At 53.4% G+C, this 27,756-nt stretch overlaps 2 protein-coding genes across 9 annotated transcripts in view; one reads left to right on the top strand and one right to left on the bottom strand.

Moving 5' to 3' along the window:
• LOC122366808 (protein lin-10-like) overlaps positions 1-14,270 on the bottom strand; it is a 29,275-nt gene extending 15,005 nt beyond the window's left edge. For 2 of the 8 annotated variants that reach the window (XM_043339412.1, XM_043339413.1), the window contains exons 1-5: positions 14,174-14,270; positions 10,387-10,469; positions 3,315-3,407; positions 1,694-1,733; positions 632-774 (exon numbers count right to left, since the gene is read on the bottom strand). In XM_043339412.1, the coding sequence (XP_043195347.1) occupies positions 632-774; positions 1,694-1,733; positions 3,315-3,407; positions 10,387-10,469; positions 14,174-14,213 (399 nt within the window). In that variant the 5' untranslated portion in view covers positions 14,214-14,270. Of the gene's footprint in view, positions 1-631; positions 775-1,693; positions 1,734-3,314; positions 3,408-5,437; positions 6,040-10,386; positions 10,470-14,173 lie in introns of those variants that run through there. The other 6 variants (XM_043339417.1, XM_043339418.1, XM_043339414.1 and 3 more) reach the window with 5 other exon arrangements.
• A 4,843-nt stretch (positions 14,271-19,113) lies between these two features.
• On the top strand, positions 19,114-20,653 carry LOC122366800. Its single transcript, XM_043339395.1, has 2 exons — positions 19,114-19,137; positions 19,766-20,653. The coding sequence occupies exons 1-2, from the start codon at positions 19,114-19,116 to the stop codon at positions 20,651-20,653; spliced, it is 912 nt and encodes a 303-aa protein (XP_043195330.1).
• The last annotated feature ends 7,103 nt before the right edge of the window (positions 20,654-27,756 follow it).

The following is a 27,756-nucleotide window of genomic DNA, read 5'->3' as shown; positions in this document are numbered from 1 at the left end:
GGCGTAACGGCGGTCGAACGGTGGCAGCGCCGGGCGCCGTCCGTCACCGCCCGCCGTCCGGGGACGGCTCCGAGCGTCTCCGACCGCCGCACGACAGCGGGTCCCGCAGACGGCGGCGGTGGCCATCTTTAGCTCGCTCAGCCCTCTCTCTCCCCCCCCCTCCCTCGGACGACAGGTCGACCCCCGACTTAGTGTGACGTGACAGCAGCCCGTGAGGCCCGTCATACAGCCGCGCGAACCCAGCCGACAGTGCCGAGCTAAACAGTTCCCGGATTTCACCTATCGGCAGCCAGCAGGCCACCATTCAGTCAATGCCCAGCCGGGGCCGTATCTCTACTCTGCGCTCTGTGACAATACCCCGGCCTGAGCCCCGGCGGGGTTCAGAGTCCAGCCCGGCGCGGGTAAGCCTAAGTAGCTCTCCCAAAAGCAGCGGCGTGCGCGAAAGCACCGGTGCCCGGCCGGAGTTCACCCGGCGCACTGAAGCGGTCAGCCACTATAGCGTTCGGCGACCAGCAGTAGCGACTAGAGCCTTCAGCCGGCGGTGAGCGGCGGCCAGCAGCTAGAGGCCAGCAGCCGGCTCCCCGGCGACCACCAGCGCGTGACCAGCGGCCGGTGTCGGCAGTGGGCTCACCTTGATCCGGGAGACGGCCTCCTCGGCCTGCAGCATCCGGGTGGCCTTGGTGGGCTGACCCTCGCAGACCAGCTGCGTGGAGCCCAGGTAGCGCGCGCGGAACAGCACGCCCTCGATCAGCACTGCAGGTTCGTGGATGTACACTGCGCGTGAAGGGAGAGGCGCGGTTAGTGGGTGAGGGAGCAGTGGCCGAGGGCTGACAAACACACACGTTATGGTATAAGACTTACTACCAAATAGCGAGACAAGGCTGTTAACAGATGACAGCGGTTGTGACCCGAGTTTAAATACCACACTACCACACATTCCATCAGGACTCAGCACATTCGCCAGTCATCTCCCAGTTACGGGCCCTTCGGCTCTGTATTACTGCATATGACGCGACCTCTCCTATAGCGCTGCAGACGGCACACAGCGCCCATTTCATTACCCGCCGCCTGATCCCCCTGTATCCGCGGCTCTGCGGCCACCCCCCTGTGATCCCACTGGCTCTGCGTGCGACCACAACAGGGTCGTGGCCGGCGCACTTACCGCAGCGTTACGAGCACGGCGGCGCACGGCGCACGGCAGCGGGAGATAAAACACACACACAGACACACAGAGGGGGCGGTCAGCAGGTGTTGACGCAGACCACCGGGCGGTGACGGAGGGCTGACGGCCCGGCCCGGCCCGGTCCCGGCGGGGTATTGATCCCCGGCCCATGGTGTCGGAGGAACACAGTCCCGGGAGTGCCGCCACCGACCGTCAGCAGCCAGCCCGGCCCGCGGCGGGGAAAGGTCACCGGAACACACACAGGCCCGGGCAGCCAAACCAGGGACGCCGTTAGTCACAACAGCGGGGAGCAGTGGAGAATGAATGACAGCTGATTCGGTATAGAAGACAATGTTAATCCAAGGTGAAAAATAGTATGGCTCACTCAGCACTGCAGGCAAGAACCCCAAGCGCCAGCAAGCAGGGTTAAGAAGGTTGGACAAAAATAGAATGCAGCACCAGTACCCACAAGCTATTTAAAGAATTTACCGACGCCACTGACCAACATTGATAACTATTCTCGAAACGTACCTTCCTTCGATTTTCCCTTCTTTCTCACGGCATCGCGCTCCTGAAAGAAGGAAAGGGTGTTGAAAGAAAACAAAAAATGGGCATTCGAACAACAGCGACCAGACGTCCCTCAGGTCAAAGGCTTGGTACCTTATGCAATATGCATGGAAAACAACCACAATTGAGTTTGCTGATTGAATTCAGTTACTGACATTTAAGTTCTTTCGAAAGCATTCGGATTTGGCAGACCTGTGAACATAAAAGCAAAAAGCTAACAGTAAGCATGTGCCGCGCTCCGGTAACAAAGTGACAACATGTGTGCATCACACGTGATCTACCGTGGAACGATAGGCAATGACAACACGCATGTGCACTGTGCAGATGTAAGCAAGACACACGAGCGAATAATGACGGCACATACCATCCACTAAAAAAAATAATCGGACGTCTACCTACTGCCTGATCAAAATTCGGGCTAAGCACAGCTAAGCACAGTGGACATTTTGAGTCAACTACCAACGGCCTATAACAAGCATTTCATACGCATCCAAAGTAATCTGCGATATGACAGTGTTTATAATATTACGGAGTTAGTCATGAACATTTCCACATCGCGATGTTCTCCAAACGTCAGCCACTAAGCGGAGCCACAAAAGGCAGCCCCGCAAACTATTCATCACGGGCTGGGTACGACGGTTCCTGGTTTTTACACACCATATCTTACATGATAAATGTCGCAGGCTGAGTGCACCGACAAGACTAACGGTTCCCACACAGACAAGGCACTGCCGTCCCGAGATACACCGAATAGACGAGCCGAAGGAACAAAACCTCGTCACACCGGTACATAGATGACAACTACGGAGAACAAAACCCGCATGCGTGACAGTGTGGTGCACGTTAAAACAAATCAAGTCATTGCAGATATCGGTAGCTAGTGCAGGCACCACCCGGCATTGTAGGGTGAACGCGACACCCGGCGTGAGAGGGGGTGTGGGGATTGCCTCCTAACCCGCACGATAAAGAACCCATGGTGTAGTTCGTGAAGAGTAGGCCATGTGCCGGCACCATGGCAAAATTAATCCCAAATCGAATTTATTGTCTTGATGGAGGACAAAGTGATATCTTAACAACCCTTTAAAGTAACTATAACGTAAAACTAATTCTAACAGTAGGTAAAGTAAGTCCCAGGATCCCACTCACCTCCCAAGAAACCCACAACGCGTTACCGAGCACTTTAAAGGTCAAAAATTTAGAACTCACACACACTTAATTAAAGTAAATGAGCACTTGCAATATCAAAATTCTAGCAATTCGATATTTTTCTAGCAAACAGATTCTTTACAGGCGGCCGAATGTCCAATGGACAGGGACGCCTTAAAACCTCATTTTCACTCACTCACTCACTAGCTAGTGCAGCTATCATCTAACCGGGAAGTGACATGCGGTCGTCAAACACAATGTTACATTGCATGCATCATGTCCAAGTCTCACTTTGAGGTGCATGAAATGAAACACAAGAGTTCCTATACGGGCGGCCAGTGTAGTTTAGATGTATAAAACGGTAGTGAAAAAGAACTCAAAAACATTCGTATACGGCACATGCTGAGCGGACGCGGGGATGGGGCGATGCGACCGTCACCTTGAGCCGTCCGTCCGCCGCTCCCGGCGAAGTGGGCACCAGGTCACCGGTCGTGTGAGACTTGGGTATTCGAGGGCGCGGCTTCCGCCAGTTCTGCAGGGACCGGGGGTACGTTACACCCACCGGTCACGGTTACGGCTAGGGTCAGCGGGACTAACACAAACTCGCAACGCAGCTGACATGATAAGAAACCCACCAGCACCACACCACAACCACCACCATCACCACCAGGTAGGACCATCAACCGGGTCAACCGAAGCACCAAAAGAAGCGCCCTCTCAATGCACACTGGCATGATCCGATTGGGATACCATGAAACAGAGCTCAACATTGCTCGAAGACAAATGAACAAGTTGGTGTACCGCGCGCGCACCAACACATGGGACAAGGAAAACGGCAAAAGGTAACAGGAATAACGAGAAATCTTCGAATAACAATAGCATATGAGACGAGTGTCGCTTAACTTGAAAAGTAATATCAATGAAATTGAGGACAATGCAACTGACATGGATTTCTGCGAATCAGCGCCGCCCTGAATAAGGAAAACAGCACGTGACTGTTCGACGCTCGTGACCGATATCAGTGTAATCACGTGACCAATATATGCGGCACCACCAGATCCCGGTCGGCACGCAACACACCAGACGGCTCACCCCGCCCTGTCCCCACCTCTCGGCACCCAGACGTCACAACCTCCCCACTTCTCCGGGGCATTCACCGCCTGGTGTCGCCTGGCAACGTTAGGAGAGATCACCCGGAGCTAAAAACATCGCCGTCAGTTGATTGCTGCGGCCCAGCTCCGCTTGTGACGGCCGGTGGCAGGCCGTGGCAGGCGGGCGGCGGCAATGGCAGCCGCCTGTCGATCGATGGGGACCGACCCCCTCCCCAGCACAGGTGACACGGCAGCCGGGCACGCCGCCGCCGCCGACCCTACCGCCGCGCCGGCCGGCACATGCCCGCTCACGCTCCGACCCGGCCCGGCTCGGCTCGGTCTCCAGGCTGGCAGAGGCGGTAAATGCCACACCGTGCGCTCCACCCAGAAGCCCGCACAAAGGTGCTCATTCCACGGAGCCGGCAGCGGATCATAGCACAGCAGAGAAACAAGGTAACTGGGTCCGGGCAGCACGCGGTACACGCCTCTCCCGGAAACGTGACGCAATCCAGGCCCGCATCAAGCCCGAGTCAATTATAAGGCGGATCGATTAGCCGGGCCCTCTATATGACGGCAGCCGCGGGCAACGGCCGCATTATTGAAGCAGTTCGGAGAGCCGCGGGCGCCGCGTGCGCTGCTCAATCAGTTGACAGCCGTCAACAGTGACGGGCGGCCGGGGGCAGAGCTGACGGGCGGCAGCCGGGCGGCCGCGGAGGAAATGATTGATCCCGGCCGCCCACGCCGTGAAAACCGACCGAAACGCACGCAGCTCTGAGTTTTACAGAACAAGTCTGCCATAGCGCACAGTGTTTGATATCAAATGGTGGCCTGGGGCCATTTGCGCAGCCAAATAAATCCAAAATTTTTAGGGATGTTTTAGACTCACTCAGCTGAACACATAAAGCATATAATCTACATATCGCAATAAATAACTTTAAGTGAATGCAATTATTCATTGATGTCGAGTGATTGACAAAATGAACATACAGCTCAGGAAAAAGCGTTATAAAATCTTGCAACAAAAGCAGGCATTGCGCAACAAAGGGTGTCTCCCTCCCTCTCCTCCGTGTGACCGGACCGTTCCCTGGCCGGGCCCCATTCGGGCACCGCTGCTATCACCAGGATGACCGATCCCAGCCGCCTCCCAGGCGGCGCGCAGCGCTCTCGGCCCATTTCACCCGACATGGACAGCCACAAACTCTCCCAACTTTACTCGTCCGAGAGAATCGCCGACTCGGGCGAGAGCACACAAAGCGCCGGCGAGACACGGCGCCGCTGGGAGCTCCATAAACCGGGGGCCGAGCCGGCGCGGAACGGTCCGAGAGCACACACTGGGCCGTGGGTGTCCGGTTCCACGCCGCCCCCGGAGAGAACCAACAGCTGGGCAGAACTGCGGCACACCAGGCCGGTAATCTGCGAGTGCAGGCGGCGCTGCAGAGTTGTGCGAGACAGCGGAACTGGTCAAACTCACCGAGGGCGGTACTGGGAGCAGACCCATGCTGCCGGCAGTCTCCCCACCGGAGAGCCGGAGAGCAGCCGCGGGTGTCAGCGGTCGGCGGATGAGGCTCAGTCGCGCGTCCACCGCCGGAGGTGTGGGTTCGCAGAGAGACACACAAGCGTTCTAACCACGGATCGTGGGGCGGATACCCAGTATTTACTCCACCATTCGAATCAGGACAGCGTTTTGTTGATCAAACTTCTGATTATGACCAACGGTGGCTCACTTCAAGAAACGCTCAGTCGCAGTGGACACGCTTTAGGTCCGAGGCCACACCACTGAAGGTCACCCTGCTCACTTCCGATAATTGTCGACAAAAACTCGGGTCTGATCAAATCATCGACATTGCCAATGCGAAAGCACGAAACACAATGCAAGTTAGTTCGAAACAATCGCACCGCGGAAGAAGTGCACTGGAATAGTCACCACTGCACTACCAACACTACCCGACACTACGAGCAGTCCGATGTCTGCCCTTCGACTGCCTGACGTTTCGGGCGACTGAGGCGGCGGGCGGCCAGGCGCGCACTGAGCGATATGACTGATCAGTGCCGATGGGAGCACCCCCACCTGCTGTCAGACGGGCGCCGGGCGGACCGACACCTGGCGCCACCGTCACAGCGGTGGAGAGACAGAACTACGCCGCCACAAATGGTGGAGACTTTGTGGAGTCACTGTCACAGCGGTGGAGAGACAAATCTACGCCGTGAGGCGGAGCCGTCACAACCGGTCGGAGCCTTGTGTGACCTTCATAGGGCTAGAGAGAGGCAGACACAACACGACGCGGGGCTAGGTAGCCATAATAGCCGGGAACTTCCGTCCCATACACGCTAGGCGACAAAGCTATGACGCGAGGTCAAGCAGCTGAAAATAAACGGAACATTGAGCAACGCTAATAAAGCTGGAAAGAAATAGATACGGTGCATGGTCGATTTGTGACACATCCCACAACTTGGAGCAGGAATTAGTGCTGGTGATATACCAGGATAAGCACTAAGCAGTCCGCTCAGAACTGTGATAACAAGGCACTAAGAACAGGCAGCTAGTTTTTATGTAACCGTTGGTAATTGGCAGATAGCGACACAGCTTTTTTCTAGTCGATAGATGCTGCTACCTGCCGACTTAGTGAGATTGGCGGATTACTGAAACAAGGTCAAGCCAAAAAAGGTTGCTTGTAACGGACAATGAAAACAGAAAGATAAGGCAGAAGTACGAACAAAACAGATAAAAAATAACGTCAAAATACTAATCATTGCATTCGTAAAGATTTTGACGATGCTCTGCTGATGAATTAAAAAGGTAATTAACACAAAGGTTGAGCACAGTGCAGCAGTTTAGCCCCACAGTCAGTGAAAGAAATATAGACAACAGTATTCCATCACCTGACATGGACACAAGCGGTGATACCGGTGCTGGCAGGAACAGGAAACCAAAACCCGTGAAAAGCCCCCCGGCCGGCGCCGAGGCCCCGCAGAAGCAGACAGTGCCCAAGGAGACGTGTGACACCGACCACCGCCGTCAGACGCCCGTCGCCGAGGTATGCCCCCATCACCGCCCGTCGTCGAGGCTGACCCCATCACCGCCCGTCGCCGAGGCTGACCCCATCACCGCCCGTCGCCGAGGTACGCCCCCGACTCCGACCATGGCCCGGGACCGGGCGCTGGGACAGACCCCCGCGGGTGGTCGGCGCCCGTCGGCCGGGGCTGACCCCCGACACCGACCGTCGCCCGTCGCCCGCAGCCCACCACCTGTTGTCGATCCATACCGCCACCGGCCCCGCCCGAACACAAACACACGGCATAGCGGGTCGATGTACCTGTCAGGACCGTCCGGCCGACAGCCGCCGCCGCCACCGCCGGCCTGCAACGAGCGGTACACAGAGGCTCGATCATGAGGACCATAGAGTGTCGGAGGGAACTGGAGACAGGAAAACTGGAGACGATTCCATCAGTCAGCGCTACAGAAAAGACCAGCCTACTCTCATCAGCTGCTGCCTATGTATGCATGTATGTATGTATTGACGATCAAGAGCAATCCACAATCGGCGTGGCGATTACACTCCGAGTCCGAGATTACACTCCGAGTCCGAGGCACTAAGCCCCTGAGTCTGTCTAGTGTGTAGTGTGTGACCCACGCTTTCCAAAAAGTGGATTTCCATTGTCCGATATCATTTACAGATAAGCGTCGATTGGAGAGCGACATGCATCAACCGATCACTTACAGTTACCTTTTTCGGGTGCATATCACAATCCGCTTAAAAAAAAAACGAAGTGCATCAATGCAGCACGCCACTGACGATCCCAATCACATCAGGCTACGCGGTCAACAGCTCGCAATCAGGCGGCTGCGATGCCCTATTCCGCGCTTTTCCCGCTGGCGAGCGGGTCAAGGGGCGCGTCTCTGCGCCCTGGGGACGACGCGCCAGCGCCGGTCTCAGGGGAACGGCCAATCGCCGCGCTACAGGTCGTTACGCCGGCGGCAAAACAGTCGGCCACGGCGCGGGAGGTCGGCCGCCGAGCTGGCAGGGATCGTCGGCTAACCCCGACCGGAGCCCCGGCTTTGGACGTGCTCCGTCTGGAGACGGCAGGGACTTCAGCTGTGCCGGGGTGAAAATAAAGGCCACCGGGTATACCGAAATGCATTGGTTAAGAGAGAATATTTTCAGCATTGTTTAGTTAAGTTACATAAAAAGAAACAAAGCAATATAGAATGAAAAAATTGTTCGCACCTGATTCATAACAAACAAAATATAATATAGTTTGAAAAAAAAAACTAGAAAAAAAAATCAAAGTGAAAAAATAGGACAGACCAAATGCATCGGCGCTGACAAGGCAGACATGCTTGCTCATGGGTAATAAGGTACGACAGCTACAGGATGTTTTCGCTGAACGAAAAATAAAATAACCAAAGAGTGACAGCTTCTATTCCAGGAAAGTGGTAAGTACTATAGAAACCAATGTAAAAATAAGCCGTGTTATCATAAAATCATTCACGATATAGCTCCTTCTGATATTATACGTCCGCAAGAAAAACGCAGCCAATTTGACCGAAAAATCCGTTTCCGATTTGCGTCAGCCGTGTGTGAGCCGCGCGAATAGCCGTCCTCTCGCCGCTAGGCCGCGGGCTCAGGTGATCCATACGCCTCTCCGGGCCGGGGAGATCGCCCGCCGGCCGGCTGACATTTCTGCACCACCGATCCGCGGCCGTCCGTCAGCTTTATCGCACATTTGTCTGCCGTCCGAGTGTGCAGCCTCTCGGCCGCGCCTCCCCGCCGACAAATGAGGCGGCCACAGCGACGACGGATGCGTGCCGAACGCTCCTCCAAAACAGCCAAATTACCAAACTTGAAAAGAACTGGAGATGAAGAGAGCCGCATGTGTATTTGGAGGCCGAAATGGAAAGCGCGGGACAAAGCGGACTGAGGACAATACCGAAGACGAAAACAGACTGAGATCAAATATTGTCAAAGTAAATAATCTACGTGCAACAGTCGGTAAGAACATAAAAAATGCATAAAAATGAAGATAAGGGACAATATTGCAGTCGATCGAAAGCAATGATATATTGATCTATAACGGGTCATTTTTACGTGATTTTTGCGTATAACAAAAACGAACATAACACCCTATTTGAGATCGGAAATGAGCCCGTCACTGTATGAGGCTTGTGTTCAGTCCTGCGGTTTGTCTCCATATCACCAATAGTTGGTTGAAGTGGCATGTTTTCGCTGGAAACATTACGATTCCGCCCAGAAATGACCCCCGTGCAGCCTGGATGACGGCCCTAACTTGTCACGGACCAGCGGCGAATGTCGTATAAAGGACATACGACTACGGTCCGAATTTGCTCGGCCGTCAGTTGAGGAATGTTATTATTTCCAGGGGCATTTTTCAGCGGCAACAGCCCCACCGAGGCACAGAAGTCGGCGTCTGGCAAAAGGCTGTCCAGACACCAGCAAAGCCAAACAACGACCGAGAGGGGTGTGTCGAAACTCGAACCGTCCAGTTGTTGTCGATGGACATGATACTGAATGATATCACGCTACAGCCAGGACTACAAACCCTGCCAGCGACCTGCACAAGGCACATGGACAACGCACAACACAATACAGACACCGACTGACTTGAAACCAACGCCAAAGGATTTGATTAATTCGGAAACGGGTTCCATTTTCACTGGAATCGGAATCACATTACTGATCACTGATGAAACAGGAGCCTAAACACAATCAAGTGAACCTGTTGATTTATCAATAGTTCGACTGTCAGTACGTTTCGTGGAAGCGACATGACCGAAATCGATTCAGGGAAGCGAAATCAGGCACCATCATGGCCATGGGCAGTGGACACATTACTGTGGAGACAGACCCAAACATCGGGTACTGGACGTCTGACTTTAAACAACAGCACGGGAACAGCACACGAATGAAGAATGAGCCCGCCGGTACAGGCACATACGAGGTGAGCCTGCTGCCACATCAGTTCGGTGAGCGGTAAACGTCCGCCGCCGTTTATCACGGCCCAGGTAGAGGCTATTCACCTTGTCCACTTCCGCGCTGACGATATTCTGCTGGCCCTGGCCTTGGGAGAGACTACTCACCTTGTCCAGGTCGGCGCTGTCGCCGGTGACGGTGCGCTGCTGGCCCGCGCAGAGGCTACTCACCCTGTCTAGGTCGGCGCTGTCGCCGGTGACTGAACCCTGGTAGAAGCTACTCACCTTGGTCCAGGTCGGCGCTGTCGCCGGTGACGGTGCGCTGCTGACCCTGTGGACCGGGTAGAGGCTACTCACCTTGTCTAGGTCGGCGCTGTCGCCGGTGACGGTGCGCTGCTGACCCTGTGGACCGGGTAGAGGCTACTCACCTTGTCTAGGTCGGCGCTGTCGCCGGTGACGGTGCGCTGCTGACCCGGGTAGAGGCTACTCACCTTGTCCAGGTCGGCGCTGTCGCCGGTGACGGTGCGCTGCTGACCCAGCAGACGGTCCGTCTCCTGATCCGTGTCCGCCTCATCTGGCGAACAGAAAACAACGCGATCAGAACGGCGTGGGATGCGGCGCGGGCGCTGGGGCGCTCCCCATGATAGCACTTCCTTGATTTTGCTTGTAGTTATCAATTTCCCGAAAAAGAGTTTAGTGTGGGTTATTTCTGTGAACATTTCATGTCATTATAACAGCTGTCATTCGCATTCAGTCCGAACTTTTAGCTGACATTGATCGCTTTGACAGACAAAGAGAACTTTGCATTTTACATCACCATTCCTTTTGTGAAATGTTAGGATTTTAGCACACAGCTTCTGGACCGGTCCAGTCTAGAATACACACACAAATCGGGGTTGATGGGTACACACTTATCACAGGCGTCAGACCATTATGTTTTGCAAAAGCACGCCACGCTTGATTAGGCAGAAGCGCGGTCAGGGCTATGGATTTGGTTGGACTTCATTGAAAAACAAATGACGGCTAGAGCAAAGACTGTCCATCACTAGCATACAATCCTATATATCTACGAGTGTCTTTCTCTCGTAGGTTCATCTAGGAGCTGTTCTCTTGCTCCAAGCTGTATTAGGTTTCACTTCAGCTGGCGATTCCAGGTAGCCAGACACATATTTGAGCACCAATCTCTATGCCTAGTGTCCCGTCCCGGAAGAGATTCTGCTCGGCTCGCCGCCCGGGCGGTGACCAGCTCTGCAGTCTGCGGCCGCGCCCGGGGAGCGCCGCGCGGCGACCGGCCGCCGAATTACGGCCGGCTCCTAATCACGGCCAATGGACATGGCCGGCCGCCGCCAATGCATACCAAGCACAGCCGTCGACAGGCCGTCGTCGCCTGCCGAGAAACGGCGCTCTTCATGGGCGCCGCGCGGGCCGCAGACGCGTCACGCATGCCACAGGCGCGGCGCGCTGATACAGAGAATGTCCTCAGCGAGCCACGGGGACGTGGGAAGCACACACAGGAGTGTAGAAGGACACACACTATTGTCGAGGAACATGGCCGCTATGTAGGTATGGGCAGTTTATTCATTTATTTTCCAATTTGGTGTGGTGATGAAAGAAGCGTCATATAAGTAACAAGTGCAAAAATGTACTTCAGAGCTCCCATCCATTATGAGCTAGACCCTCTACCACTTGTCCATACCATACCAATCAGCTGCGCTATAGAGGTGCCTGTAAAGGCCCAGGCAGTATTGGGCGTCAGTGCCACTCGCGTCACCAGCCAGCCATTCATGACACGGCGCTGGGCACCAAACTGATATCGTGACCTGTCCGTATCAGTCCTGCGACCGGCGCTTTGTGCAGCGGCCAATGGCTGTGTCATTCAGAGCGGCCCTGGTGTGACTCCAGACTAAACCCCGCCCCCTCTCTTTCAACCTCAAGACTGCTGAAAGCCCGTCGCCGTTACCGTCGACACGCATTGGCTATACTGACCGAGCTCATTAACTCCTCCACTTCGCTAACCAATCGCGGGTGGCTGACACATCGCCGCACTTTGGCATCAGTGCAGTGGCGATAAAATCGTCTGATAGCGGAGCCAGCGCTCTGTCGAGCGGCCCGCAGACCGCGGCGAGAGCTATACCAGCCGCGCTCTCAGCCTCACACTGCCGCTAAAGCAGCGAGCGTTATCATCCATCTCAGCTGGCGGCCGCTGACACAAGTGCTTTGACTGAGGTCGAAAATAGCCGCAGTGTGGAATACTCTTATACGGTACTCTTCGTCATTTTAACCGACGACGCCACAACGTCGTAAAAGAGGAAACTGAGAGCCTACCCAGTGAGTACCCATGTGCTCCGTCATCAAAAGCACATATATCTTAATTTATTTTGGCAGCTAATTGTGCGCTTTGATCGGTCATCAAAAGTAAATGGCACTGAATTTATTTTGGCAGCGGAATGTCCACCATCATTACCCGACATTGGTGAGTGCTCATTCACACGCATTCCGATCAAGGAAATGCATGGGTTGAATCGGCCACTGCCGCCATCAATGTTATCGCCCTGAGCGCGTGACACTTTGCCGGTCGTTCAGTGAGCCCAGTCGAGCCATGAAACCAATCGCGCGAAATGGCCGCCATCCCTGACTGATATGTGTCCGCCGGGCTCCACCATGGAAATCGATGTGAATAACGGTGCAGTTCCGCTCTAGAATACAAAATGCGGCGAGCCATCAGCAAGTAAAACAGAAATTCAGCTACTGAGTGACACTATGAGGCATGTGGATGAATGTCGAACATCAATTTCCAAACACAGAGCATTGTGTGCCGAAGTTCCTGAAAGTCGCTGAATGCCTGCCACGACCCAGGAGGCTTTTACCACCCATCGCTGGTGGCATATGCATAATCAATCAAGGCATGGTGCATCCGTCAGTCATTTTCCCCAACGACAGCGCGATATGCAAAGCAACGAAATTGTGCCAGAATATACGCAACTGTGCATATCATCCGCATATGACCAACGCTGCTGCATAACAATCACGTACTGGAAGAAGTAAAAGTATGATGAAAACAAGGTACCTACTCAAATGTAGTTTTACTCTTTCACAAGGACAGACAAAACGTCAACTGGCTAATAAATGTATTTGAATATCCATCCATTGCAAGGTACCAACTATACATAGAACGACTAAGCGTAAAAGAAATTTCCTTTCATTGGACCCGTGCAATGTCTTCTAGCTCAAGAATCAACCCTTTAAAATCAACAGATTTTCAGCGACCACATTAGTCGAAGACTATCAGTTCCTGCGAAACATTGCCAGTTTCAGAGTTATTCCTGCCATTGCAGTTAAGGTATTTAAAACGCTTATTAGGGAAGGTCATGTTGCGTTAAATAAACTAAAAGTCCGTATATGCCTCATCGTATGAATTACATCATCATGCTAATGGCAGCGTGAACATATTCGTCCAGTCCTATCCAGAGTCCGATGAGCCGTGTCCCCTGCCGGTGACATATGCGCCCATTAGTGGCACACCGGTACCGAGCACCCTACCCCTGGCGGCCGGTGACGCCCCAGCTCAGTGGCTACCCTATCGGCAGAGCGGCCACTCAGCCGCACCATAAGCCAGCCAATGGGCTACTAATGGAGCGCGCGCTATGGGCCGGTCCCCGGGGCGGCCGGCTGCCACCGGCGGCGCCCATTAATTCGAGCGGCTCATCCCCAATTAACAGCGCGTGGCGGCCACGCCGGCTGCGGCCGCCGATATAAGAGCAGCTGCTCCGCGTGTTGGAGGCCGGTGTGACACAACTTTGCTGCTCCATTCCACCAGCTGGAAATGTACGAGAAGGAAAAATACCAGGGCAGAAAAAGAAACAGTGACTAGATTTCTAAAAAAAGCTCAAACGTCATACGTAAACCATGAGCTCATTTGTAAACTCATGCATATCTAAGAAAAATCGTTCAAAATTATTTTATTTACAGGTCTCGACAAATAGAAGACTTAGAAGCAAACAAGACGATCACTGCCGGAATAAGAAACGTATATAAAACGTCAACTTGCTCAAAGTTAAAGCTAGTAAGTCCTTTGCTAGAAAGCAATGTCAAATTCCTCTACATACACTATAAAGCCGGTAATACAAGAAAATGAAATTGCAACATTTCGTTAATTAAAAAAAAAACACACACACACACACACACACTGAACCACGCAGTCGCCAGAAGAGGCGACATCAGCGAGGTGCCAAGAGGTTAGCAGATACCCTTTAGCAGGCAGTGTCCGAGTCCCCTTACCGTCCGAGGACTCGTAGCGGATATAGAGGCCGAAGATCATGACTGCCAGGGGCGGCGGACCCCACCGCTGGAACCCAACACAACCGTTCGGACCGACCGTCGATCGGCGACGGCGCCGACGGCGGCGGCGGCCCCGGCCGGCGACGGTGGCGACGCCGCCCGGGGAGCCAGACCCCCACCCCCCCCGCCGTCCAGACTGCGGGAAGGGGGGGGCAAACGGCCCCGCAGACCCTCGCCCGGGTTTTAAGAGTCAGCGCTACAGCCCCAGAGTTTAATAATGTTAACAAACAGAAATGGGATAGGACGCTGAATGACCGGCGACTTCAGGCAAAACTCCGCCCAAATTTACCGCACTTTCAACTGAATGACACCGTTATTAGAGTAAAGGCATAATTACTTACAATGAATGGTGAGCTCCAAGTGCGCATTGCCTTTATTGTAGATCGGACTTTCGGAGCGCGACTTAATGACCTCTAGCAACGTCTACGGCACGATGTAACGCCGCGGACAAAACCATCGCTTTAATAATATACAGCCACACGAAGAAAGCTGGTTAAAGACATCCGAGAATCATGTACCTCAAATGTTGGGAAAATCCGTAGAATCAGCGCCAGCTCATGGGCTCCACTGCCGCACAACCCGTTCCGGCAATATTGTATATATTACCATGGCGTATGTGGACACCGGGCGCTCTATGAAAGGTAGAGATCGATCTAAGATGACCGCAACCCATGCGTCGAACTTCAATACAGGACGGCACCCAACATACAGCTGGATAACCCGCAACTTCGTATCAAGGATATCGATCCAGTCGACATATTTCACTCGAAACTATAATCCGTCATCAAATGTCCCATGAATTCCGTCGGCCGCGTCCGTTGCTAAGTTTCAGGTCATCACGGTACGACGACTGGCCCGCAATTCGCCTGACGGGTCACGAGTCACGACGCCGCGGCAAACAAGAAACGCGTCCGGTTCTTTTAGAGTTTGGCCAGAATAAAGGCGCAACTTAGATGAGGGCTGAGATCGAAAGCTATGTTTCAAGAACTGCGCTGAGCTATGGCTCGACGTGACCACGAAGGCCTCCTTGCGCATCGGGCTCAGCCTTGTGTTTGCAGGAACCTCTCAGCGGCGACTACGTCCGAGCACTGTCTGTTTTTCCAGCTGCTCGGAGGCCAGCAAGCTACAGGCAGGGTAAGTCCGACCCAAATCGGCCGGGCTGAGCGGTCCCGACCCCTTCCCGCCCCCACAGAACTAGCCCCTGCCTCGCTTCCTCAGGGCCCCGCCCAGTCAGCACTCTCTACCGGAACTAACCCCTTCCCCGGCCCGGTCCGGCCCGGTCGGCCCTCGCTCACGGGCCCGGTCAGCAGGAACAGCCAATCGCGCCGAAGTCGATGAATGAGACAGCGCCGCGCCGCCGCCGCCGACCAAGTGACGGACGGCCGGCCGGCGGCCCGGGTAGCAGCCGAGGCGCGGAGGAGGTGGTGGTTTTTTTTTTTTTTTTTTGTCGGCCCACACGGGATTGGCTCACATAACGTCTGGCGCTCAAAGGCATGCTGCACAATACTGATTTACTTTTGTTCAACTTGTCTGAAACCAGACTCAATTCTGACCGATTGCCGGAACCAGAGAGCAGTTTTTCAAGCCGAGAGAAACGGACCTCCATGCCACGAGTTCCCTACACTGCGAATACGAACCTCGGCGTGCCGTCAGCAGCGCCCGTAGCGTCTGACCTCGGCACCGACACCGACACAGCGGCCGCGCGGCGGCGCCGCGGTCCGGTATGGATACCGGGTCACCTCCCAACGGACACGACCGACCTCAATGGCAACAGCAGGCGCGGAAGGCTGGCTGTGACCAATGGTGTCTAACTAGGAACTCGGCGGCATAACAGCTCTGGCACGAGAAAGGGTGACATCGTTTAAAGGGACCCTCCCACCTTCAAAAAAGTTTATGAATTGGCATGAAAGTGATGTCGCTCGGTTCAGAAAGAGCGAAAACGAATATCTACCAAATTTCACCGAAAAATATTCACCAGTTTTCAAGATATTAGACTTTTACTTTTGTTTACTTTTTGGGATCTCCGCTGTTTCTAGCGACTTTATTTTAGAAGTGCGGCGTTTGCGGCAGATGTTGCGCGCAAATAGCATATACCACCGCGTGCTACAAAACGTTTTAGTCAAACATTTAAAAATCGTTAGATATCTGCGCTGACGTCACACATTCAGAGGGGTATTCCTAAGCATTAGCCCCTCTGAATCAAAATGCTGCAATTTTGAAATTCAATATTTCCGATTTAAGGCATTTCTCGATGTTGTGAGTGCCGAAACCGGTAATTGTGAGCCAGGGACCCCATTTTGGCTATCTCAACTCAAATCTAATGTTAAGGTGGGAGGGTCCCTTTAATAAGCTGCATGAGCATTGATCAAGCAGTCGATAGGACGGTACAAAGCTACAAACGTACCCAACGGCCTGCCTTGCCCAAACAAGGTCCAACGTCACAGAGAACTTCCGCGGAGCGAGAACAATGAACCAGCTACACAGCCGGAATGGAATTACGGCTCAGCCCGAGACAAAGCCAGTGACATTGGCGAGTCTCGGAACGAAACACAGGTCTGCTATTACCACCCGGAACCGAATGGTGGCTTTCTGCCGACCAAGTCATAACATCAGCTATATAGTCACAAAACGGGACATACAGCCCGGGGCTATCACCGGGGCCGGTCATAGAGAACTACCACCGCGCCGGCCGGTGCCAATGTCACCGACGCCGTGCGCGATGAAGCACGGTTTAGTCCAATGCTGTGACCCTGTCGCGCCGGAGTCGAACACGACCCATTGTCCGCTCCAGTGTCATTGAACGAGGGCAGGCCCGTGACGCGGCTGTGGTCAGTGACGATCGTACCACCGCGCCGGCCGCACGTATCCTTGGCCTGGTCGGGCAGGTAACCAGTAATTGTGGTGAGGTGAGGACCGGTCGAATAACGTCGATAAACAGGAAAACGGACTCACAAGCCAAAGCGGTATCTTGAGTGAAATATCACTCATGGATATCGCATAAAACATTCAAGCGAATGAACCACTTGTTGATAAGTATGCGTGCTTGAGCAGGACTGATGAGTGTGAAATATCTTGCGATTGTACCGAAAACGGGTCAGACCAATGGACCCGAGATTGTAGAAGAAATTATGGACTTGGTGTTTTTTGTGGTAATTAGTCAAGTTCGCTCGCTGTAAAGCGAGGCTTGAAAAAAAACTATGCAATTGATACGCATATTTATGGAGCGTTTATGCAATTAACGGCTCGTAGCACTGCCACGCCCACCTTCCCCACCAAACACACAGACGGCGCTGACGGCGATCAGCATCGGGCAGCGCAGCGGCTGTGCGGGCAGAGCAGCCGCCGCGAGAGCCGCGCCATTCTGCCGCTAGGTGGCAGCGGCGTCGGACGCCTGAACACATACTGTGCCGCATGGCTCGAATCGGACGGGCGAGGAGGCGCCTGCCAGGAACGACAGCGGCCGCTCCTGGCGGGCTGTTCTTACCTTAGAAAGGTAGATCGATTGCTAAATCTGAGAACGAAAGCTGTTTTATAATTCAGTTTGTCCTGCTGATATCGACTGGCATCTAAAACGGTCTTTCCGAATTCCCGTTCACGGCTCGAAGGGAATGGGACCTGTCCCATGTTCGTTAAAACCAGCTTCAATCGTAGTTCTTCAACTTTTTAATAAAACTTTTAAATGTTATAACTAGTTACTTCGGCTACTAAGCAAACTTCGTAGTGTACGATAGCAAAGCGCCTGCCACTTTTGAAAAATACGAGACACCACATCAAGTTTATGTTTAAATTTAGCGCCACTGACTCGATATTTTACCATCCAATGGTCAAAGCCTTCACTACGAGACGTTAAATCGATGCTCCATGGCTACAAATGTATGCAGCAACAAATTTGAAGATAAATTCCAAGAGTGCCCTAAAAGAAAGCATGAACCCATCATTATTCATTTAGCGCTAAAACGCATCGGCACAATAACGTCTTTCAAACTATCAGCTGCCTTATATAGGATTGGTGAAAAATCTTCCTAATGTATGGATAAAACAACTATCACATTAAGTATGGTAATCATTAAACCCAATCACCTCACATGATTAAACAGCAAAATCAGAGCATCGGCTGTGTATGTAATCAATAAAACGCATTTATAGAGCCGTAATGATTTAAAAATCTTAACTTTAAAAACGCTATCGATGAATGGTCTGCAAATCATTTGACACATACCTAAGTAGGAAGCAGTTATTTCAGAAACATTTAAAACATATTTAGTAAATTTAACTACAATCCAATGTTGCAAACAAACCAAGCAATAAACAATGAAACTACGCCAGAGATTCCGCTGTGCTCACCCCTGGCCCCGGAGCAGCACGGTGTACAAACATCTTATCCCGGCCTATCGCCGGCTGATAACCCTGGGACCTCTGAGTCTCGGAGGTCCCGCGGGACGGGGTCAGAGACGGGCCAGGGTCGCGGACGGCACGGGGCGGCCAGGGGGACCACGGGCGGGGTCTACTGTCTGCAGCAGACCACAGGCCAACAGTGCAGCCAGGCCGGACCAGGACCCGGACACTGGAAAAGTCACGTGGCAGCGAACCACCAGAATAAACCTTCGAATAATTATATCAAAACAACAAACAGCCCCAAACTAGCCGCGGCCTAGTCAGCCGAGCCTGTTGAGGCGGAACCTGGGCCGGATTTTCCGTCGTCCTGGCACCTCGGCGGGCCCGGAGCGGTGGCCGGACCGGTGTTCCGAGAGACGCATGACAAATTAAATCAGGCCCGGCCGGCCGCAGCCAATATAGGCCGGCCGATGGGGATACCTCGGGGAGCCGACACCAATCAGCGACGCCCGGGCGGCAGAGAGGGCGGGATGGGACGGGCTGCGATGGGGAGAGAAGGGGCGGACGGGGTGGGACGGGGCAGATGGACGGGGCGGGTGAGACGGGACGGGACGTGAAGGGAGGAACCGGCCGAACGGGCAAGGTAGACAAATTGCAAGAAACCAGGAGGACGAACGCCGAACTTGAACCGAAGACGATAGAGCCGAAGAGAACCATGAGTAAACCGAATATTGGCATGGTTGACACACCAATGAAGGCCTAAAAAAGACCATACAAGTCAGGAAATCGTAAGACTTCATGGTATCTAACCAACCAGAAGTTACCGTGTGCGTAGTCTTCTATTTTGAACCGGTGCATACCAATGCGAATGACATGTCCGGTCTGCACAATAAGCAATTTACAATAGCAGCACAGAGCAAGCACCAAATCAAAACCAACCTGTATTTTCATTGGCCACATTTATGTGCACATCAGGAGGAGCCTGAGGAACGGATCCCATGAAGCCTGGATTCGAGAGGTTCAGCAAGCCGGCACAAACTCCGGCCCTCCCCTGCCGTGCGATGAGGACGTCGTGCTGGATGCAAAACCCTGCGTGCGGCGAGTCGCTGCCTGGATGGCGAGCGAGGCGGGCCTAGCGGAGCTCCCAGCGGAGCCGCTGGCCCTGACACCGCCTGTCCTTCTACCGGACTCCACAAGTCTGACTACATCGACCTCTCTGACGGTGCCCACCTCGCGCACAAACCCACCGGAAGCGAGAAGAGCTGCAGCGGAGACGACGCTGGCGTCTCTCCCGCAGCCCGACGTGTCCATCTGGACCGACGGTTCGGCTGGGGCCGGCACGCACGATGGCGGAGGGGAGCCCTGCTGATCTTCCACCAGGAGTCCCGCACCGTTCAGCTAACGGTAGCGGCCGGGAAGGTATGCAGCAGCACCCGGGCCGAACTCGTGGCCATCCGCGAGGCGCTGGCCGAGGCCGCGGGCGATCTGCCTGACCGGCCGAGCATGCTGCTCCTCCTCTGCTGCGACTCGCGTGCAGCCATCCAGTCGCTACAAGACACGGCGGACTCCCAGTCGGCTCTGGTAGCGGAGATCAGGGACCTGCTAGACACCATCACTTGTTCAGGCCACAGACTCCACTTGCAGTGGGTGCCCGGCCACGCGGGCCTGCCGGAGAACGAGGAGGCGGACCGTCTGGCAGCGATCGGGAGCTCGCGCAGACAGGACCAGATCCCCGTGGACCTGTGGTCGGCGAGAGCCGCGGTGGCCCGCCGGGCGCGGGCGATGTGTGATGCGCGCGCCAGACGCAGCCACCCGCACCCCGACCCGACGCCCGGGCACGACGGACTGGACCGCCGAGCGTCGGTAACCGTGGCGCAGCTCCGGGTGGGATGTTCGCCCCTGACAGGAGACACCCGGCACCGACTCGGGCTGGCTGAGTCCGACGCGTGCGTCGACTGCGGCGAGCCGGACTCGGTCCCGCACCTGCTGATGGACTGCCCCGCACACCAGGGGCTCGGACCCGCCGGTGGGGCCCCCTGCCGACGCTGGGGGAGATATTCTCCACCGAAGCTGACCTCATCGTAGACTTCCTGGTGGAGACGGGCCGGGCCCCACGGGACCCGGCCTAAGCTGGCAAGGAAGAAGAAGAAGGAACGGAATCGTAGCGTATATGGCAGGAAAACACGGTATCTTGTGATGACAGCGCCTCACCCTAGGACGGTCAGTTTTTAGCCGTGTCCCTTATCTGCAAGCACATGGATTACCTCCCCACCGAAGCCATCCCTCATGCCAATATTTCACACCCAAGACAGGCGCATGGTCATCGGCGATTGATTTAGTGGTTTTATTAGCGGTTCTAGTTACCGACACCCAGCTGAGCTCCCGGCTGTTTAATATTCCATCTATCACACACCCGACGCTCGCCCCAGACCCGGCAGCCGGCGGCCAGCGCCCCCCCCCCCCCCCCACGCCGTGTTAGTACCCGGAGCTTCACAGCACCCCGGCAGGACAGTCGGTCCCTGACGACTGGGCGATAGTTAATGAGCGGCGGGTGAGCGGCAATTAGTGAACGCTACTTACTGGGACGCCTTGGAATCGGAACAGAACCGTCTTGTCCCAGAGCACCTGGTGAGAGTTGGGGACATTGCATAAAGTGTATTGGCGCGTTGATTAGATCACAAGAAGACGCTATACATAAGATATGCAAATTATGCATGCCAGTGCAATAAATGCACTGACACGACAGAAATTGAATGTCGACCAGGCCTCCTAGCTAAGAGAAGGGCCTAATATAAAAAAAATGATAATTGAAGCCGGTCGCTTAGCAATGTTATCAAAAGCTCCTTTGTTTTAAGCTAAGAGCAATAAAACAATTTATCCATGCACTTTAAAGAACTGAACAGGGAAACTAAATAGGCAATAATGGATGAAACCCTCATTTTTACTCGATGCCTCGATGTCATGTGACGTATCACTGCCCGACACTGGGAAGGAGTGAACACTGACTCTTTCAGATGGCAGCAGGAGGGTACCCAGGACCTGACAGCAAGGTTGATCAAGGACTTGTAACCCAGCTGCGACCGAGTGACATGAATTTATACTGAGCCGCCATCGCAAAAGACGAGGTTAAAAGCCATCGGATTAATCTTTAAGCCAAGGCGGATGAATCAAATGATGATGAAGATGACTGAGGTTATGAGGCTTCCGGGGCTCATGATAGTCAGCGCGGCGACTAAACCAGAGATCAGAAGGACATCTATCACTTAAAATACTGAGCGCTGGTGACCTTGCAAAGGTGGAACTACAAAGAAGCCAGACTGTATCAAATTATAGACAGAGGGCTGTTGTTGCTCACGAGGCGGGCAACCTCCGCAGCTCTTCCTCCGTTTCATCGAGTGCGGATTACCCTACGTGACTGTCCTCAGAAAGCAGTCGGGCTGTTTACCAGTGCAGCCGGACTGTACTCGGCCTCACGACTGACCAGGCTGTCCCAAGACTCCAGAGCTGACCCCAGTGTTTCCGGACCGCAGGATTGACCAGACTGATTACAGACGGGTCAGACTGGACCGAACTGCTCGTACCAAGCTGTGGGGGTGACCTGACTAGTCCCGGACTGACCGGACTGAGTGAGACTGACTGGACTGCTTGACCCGGACTGAGTGAACACGGTCAGTGACCGAGCCGCCACTCACCGATGTCGTGTCGGGTGCCGGCCGCCGGGTCGTCGCAATCTGTCGACACCTTCTGGTAGCCGGACGTCCGTCTGAAGAGAGAGGGAGAGTCGCGTCAGACGGGTGGAGGGAGACGGCATGGCAGGGAACCTGGAGACTCCAGAGTGGAAACGGTGAGATGCAATAAGGACGGAGTGCAAAACACAGCAAACACAGAAATCGGGTAGAAAAGAGACAGCGTGGCATTGAGCGGCATACTGAGCGGAATCAAATGGTTTGAATAGAAATGTGACGCTAAAACTCTAATTTCACAAAAAAAAAGATTCAATTTACAAATGACGTGATATGTTCGACTTCGGGCACGTGTGCTGAGCTACCGAAGTGCATGAGCATTGAGCAATGAGCAGACCGCCGAAGGTCGAATGACGCACTAGCAGACTACGGCCCTGCCATCTGCGTTTCACTGTCACCGCCTCGAAGACCAATGGCCGTAGCTGCCATCTCCATTTCGTGTCGCGAGACCATTTGGCCGCGGCCGTCTCTCAGGCTTCCGATACATGTCACATAATACATCCAATACCGCCGCCTGACACTATCGTTAGTGCGCTAAGACGGCCATCATTTAGTGAGCAAAAGCCAATCGATGCCCGCCGGCGGCGCGCGTCAATAAAAGCGGCCGGCTCGGGCCGGGCTCCGGCCGTCAGCAGCCGTCACACACATCCGGCTGCCGCCGCCGGGAGCCGGCAACTGGCGCCCATTGATCATGGTCGGCGGGTATTTGAGGCAGCCGGTTCACAGCAGGAACGTCTAGGGAGGAGGGAGGTTGGACAGTGTAACGGAGCTATATATCAGCCTGGGCTCTACTAGCATTTTGTCCGACAGCGATATAGAAATGTTTGGAAATAAGTAATACATCTTGTTCATGGCAATAAGCAGCTAAGAGCACGTCTTGATGTATTCTGCCCTCCCGCAAAATTCGCCTGAAACCGAATGTTATACATGACGCAAGGCACCAACAAGAACTAGTAATATTCCCAGCAACAATTCGTCCTCATAAATGTCCCAATTCAATAGAAGGTGAGCAACTGATCACAAATCCCCACCATGAAGACTGAGGAGCCACATGTTCATAGAATATTATGCAAGATCGCTTGGAAAAGTCGCAGGACCAATAGTCAGTTCTTTCATTATTATGTTTGCTCGTGTTTTATCGGGTTCGATGGTCCAGCAAGTACATTACATCCCTTCAAATAAGTACATAGTGCGTCAATTCAAATCACCTTCAATATTGGGCACCAGCAAGCCGTGTTTCCTATTCGGTGTCACGATCAGGCACAAATTAGCCACCGCCAACACACTTACCAAACATCAATCATTGATCAGCAGCCGCTAACTTCTGGCCAGACACCTCAGACACCACTTTCCGCCACACGTGGCGATGCCCGCGCCACCTACATATTCCCCCATTCCTCCCAGACCGCCGCCCTGCCATTCCTGTCACCTCCACTCCCGTCCACCCCACACACAAACCCCACGCTGTGTCTGTTCTGGAGCCGCCGGACCCCGCCGTCCCTGGGGACCCAGAGGGGCCCCCTGTCCCTTTCCTTGGCCAGCCGCTGTCCCCATGTCCCTCTCCAGCACCTGGGGACCCAGAAGGGACGCACTAGCCGGCCGGCCGCCGTCCACTGTCTCTTCCACACACCCCGCGCTGACCCCCTGTCCCTCCCACACACCCCTCTCCTTACCTGGGTACCCAGACGGGCCGCACCGGCCGGCCACCGTCCCCTGTCCTCCCACACACCCTGCGCTGTCCCCCTGTCTCTCTCCGTACCTGGGAACCCAGACGGGCCGCGCCAGCCGGCCGCCGTCCACTGTCTCTCCCACACACCCTGCGCTGTCCCCGTCCCTCCCTGACACCCCTCTCCGTACCTGGGGACCCACATGGGCCGGGCCGGCCGGCCGCTGACCCCCTGTCCTTCTCACACACCCCGCGCTGCCCCTGTCCCTCTGCCGTACCTGGGAACCCAGACGGGCCGCGCCGGCCGGCCGCCGTCCTCCTCGGGCGGCGAGCTGCGCTGCGGCAGGGTGCGGGTCCGCCGGATAGCCTGTCGGATGTCCTGGATGGCCGCCTGCACCGTGTCGGAGGGCGGCGGGCTGGCCGGACCCCGGTGCCGGCCCGCCCCCTGGTGGCCGCCAGGCGGCGTCGGCGAGCGGCCCGAGCCAGAGGATGGCGGCGGAGGTGGCGGTGGAGGTGGTGAGCCGGGCGCCGGCGGAGGGGGAGGCGGCGGCGTGGAGGTGCCTGCCGGAGAGAGGGCACGACAAGTCTTAAACAGAGCAAGGAGTGATGAAAACAGAACACACAAGCAAATGCTATGACAAAGATGCAATATAATTATTGAAAGTGTCGATATAACGAAGTTCATCACATCAATGAGATGGAATACAAGGTGTAAATGATTATAGTTCGTTTTTCTTAAGTTTGCCCCTCACTGTAAACGTCTTTTTGAACACAGCACGAGAATTGCTAGCTGAATTACTTAGAAAACTGGTTGGCGCACATTGATTTGACCAGATTTGACAGACGATCAATTTGATCAAATTTATTTACTATTTCACAGACTCGTATCTCGTATTTGCCAATACCTACAGCCCCACAGGGATAGACGACTTCTCAGGAATTATGTCTGAACTAATAAGTAAATTGCACGGCGCTTAACATAACGTTAAATCGTCGGTGTTCAAAGCTTATTTTGAGAATATTATTCATATCTACAATACAATGTGCGCCAACCAGTTTTCTCAGTAATTCAGCTAGCAATTCTCGTGCTGTGTTCAAAAAGACGTTTACAGTGAGGGGCAAACTTAAGAAAAACGAACTATATCAAATATCTTTAAAGACCAGCAAAACAATCAAGAAACGAGGTTCCGCTATAAAAACAAAGTTATTTCTTCTAGCATAAGTTTTATGCAACACTTATGTGCTCGAACACATGCGAACTATTACAACTTCCTTCGCGCTTTTCAAAGTAGCGAACAATACGCCGTGAGACCCGCCCCTGCAACCTATCTTTGGCAGAGCGTCGACAAGCAATGCACATAGCTTATGGAGCAGAATAACTAAGTTTGCAAATTACTGGCCTACCAGAAAACATCCCTCCCGGCGTTATTCCACGGAACAGCAGAGCAAACAATTCCGCGCACCGGCGCACACTGGGCCGGGGGCCCGGAAAAGTGCTAGAAATTATCTGTGACTGAGTTGTTGATCTCAGTGACAAGCAAACATGCTAAAAACGAAGTGGGGCTGCTTAACCCTCGCCGGACCTATTGTCGGACCTCCACACCCCCTCGGCCGGCCGAGGGGGAGGGTTGGTACGACCCCTTTTCGCCGTTTCGCCCCTAATGGAGCTAGAGCCTCGCGGAAAAAACAAGCGTGTGCGCCGTTTCAAGACGGAACGATTGATACCCGATTTTAAGGTCCCAGGTCAACCGGTAACCTCTGAGGTGAAGTCAAAAAGCCCAAGGTAGGGTTTGGTTTTTGGTAAATAATTTCGCAAAAAATGACCGCAGAGCAGCGATTTTGGCACCATCGTGTTCGCCTGGCTCAGGCGCGTCGAATGGTATACTTTTTGTCCGGGTGAGGTCAATTTAAGGTGTTGACCTCGAGTCAAGGTCAGGTCAGAGCCCATCAGGCCACGAACTTAATCGAAGGAAGTCGTATTGCATATCATTCGATTCGGGAGGTCTTTCCGAGTCCATTGGTGGCCTTCCTGAGTCGCTGGCTCAATTTGATCATGAGTTATTGACGAGAAACTCCTATGACCGTAGTGACGTCATAAATGACGTCTCGGAAGGTCAAAAATGCAAAAGTAAAGCATCGGATCTTGCAAGGAGTGCATGGAATCACGATTACGTGTGGTTGAGATAGTTTGAGATCATTCCATGCGCAAAAACAACAGTTTCCTTATTTCCCCATTTACTTTTAATGGTGAGGTCACGTGACCTCGAAGAGTAGCAGGCATTAGCAAAAATTGCGAGTAGGGTATGACAGAAAGATGATTAGTGGTTTGTATGGTATGGTCATTTTTAGCGGCTCAAAATAACATTTCTCAAAAAGTCTAACTAAAGAGCAAGTTGTTGTTGATTATCACTGGCTTGTGTTTGGGGGTTAATAATGACTGAATTTTTGAGTTAAGCCCAAAATTTTTGACAGGATTGTGTGCGTTGATCAATTCTGAGCTCAGGGACATATATTTTATTCAGATTATACGCGTTTGTTTTTCACAACTCCCAGCGCTTTAAAGAGCGCCGGGCCTTCAGTAGAGCGGCGAGGTGACAATTGCCCCTACATCATGTGGTTTACTGGCGCATATCTCGAAAAGTAGCAGGGAAAAGCAGCAAAGCACCAATATGGAACGAAAGATGAGTTATCAGAGGCTAGTATCAAATGTTCATTTTTAGCCGCTCGAAATCACATTTTTATAAAAGTCTAATTAAAAAAATTAGATATGATTTTTAATTACGTCTTGCAGCTGCTTGCAAAAAGCTAGCTTATCTTGCAGAAAAGCGATGCAATATGTGAGAATGATGTTGGCACAGTGAACAACAGTGCCCTGAACTACATAGTCTGACAGGAAAATTTCGTTCAAAACGACGATTGGTCAGCTAATAAACTACCGCTAAAGATCATCATGAAAATCGGTAAATGTGGTGGCCACTAGGGAGTCTAAATTGTCTTGTGTTTGTTGACAACTGACGACCTCAATTTTGACCTTAGGGAAAAACTGGCATCGGAATCGTATTCTTCGATCAATTTGGGATTAAATCTAACTTACTATTCGAACAGAATCCGTCTGTCTGTGAGTGTGTGTGTGTCCGCCACGCCGTGTAGTGGGTTCAATTTGTTACGGCTTCAGGGCAGACGGTACGACGTAGGGGGTTGAAATTTGCACGCCTTCTAGGTGACAGAGTGGGTCAGCGCCTTTTCTAGGTTTCGGCTCGCTGGGGTGCACGGTTGGCACGTGGCGGGCGCTGGAAGAACGCCAATGAAATTTTGATCGGTTCATATATCTTCTTTGAGAGCCGGGGTCGACAAACTTTGTGAGCTAAATGCATGCCGATCGGTGGCGAGTGCCTCGCATTGGCGGATCGGCAAGTTATTAATTTGAATGAAAAGTGGCGAAAAAATGTGTTAATTTTCGTTCGATGGAAACAGTTTGTGATACGAGTATACAATTGCACCGCGTTTGCCGCAATGCGCCACAATTATCTCAGGGCGTCATTTTTGCCGCAAATTGCACAGTTTTGTCAAATATGGTCCGATATGGGTGCAATTTGGTGCCAAGATGCATGCTCAATCGCCGGGTGAAAATGCGCCGCGTTTGCCGCAATGCACCACATTTGTCATAAAGCGCCATTTCCGGCAAAATCGAGTAAGGGTAATGGAATGGCACGAATAGGGGCAGGGCTGGGAACACTTTAAGTCTGGTATTTTAGTACTGATTGGATCCAATTATTCTG

The sequence above is a fragment of the Amphibalanus amphitrite genome, unplaced genomic scaffold (genome assembly GCF_019059575.1).
Source record: "Amphibalanus amphitrite isolate SeventyFive unplaced genomic scaffold, NRLGWU_Aamphi_draft 000832F_arrow, whole genome shotgun sequence".
NCBI lineage: Eukaryota > Metazoa > Arthropoda > Thecostraca > Balanomorpha > Balanidae > Amphibalanus > Amphibalanus amphitrite.
Note: the sequence above shows the minus strand (reverse complement) of the source record. Positions and strands in the feature narration are given on the sequence as shown.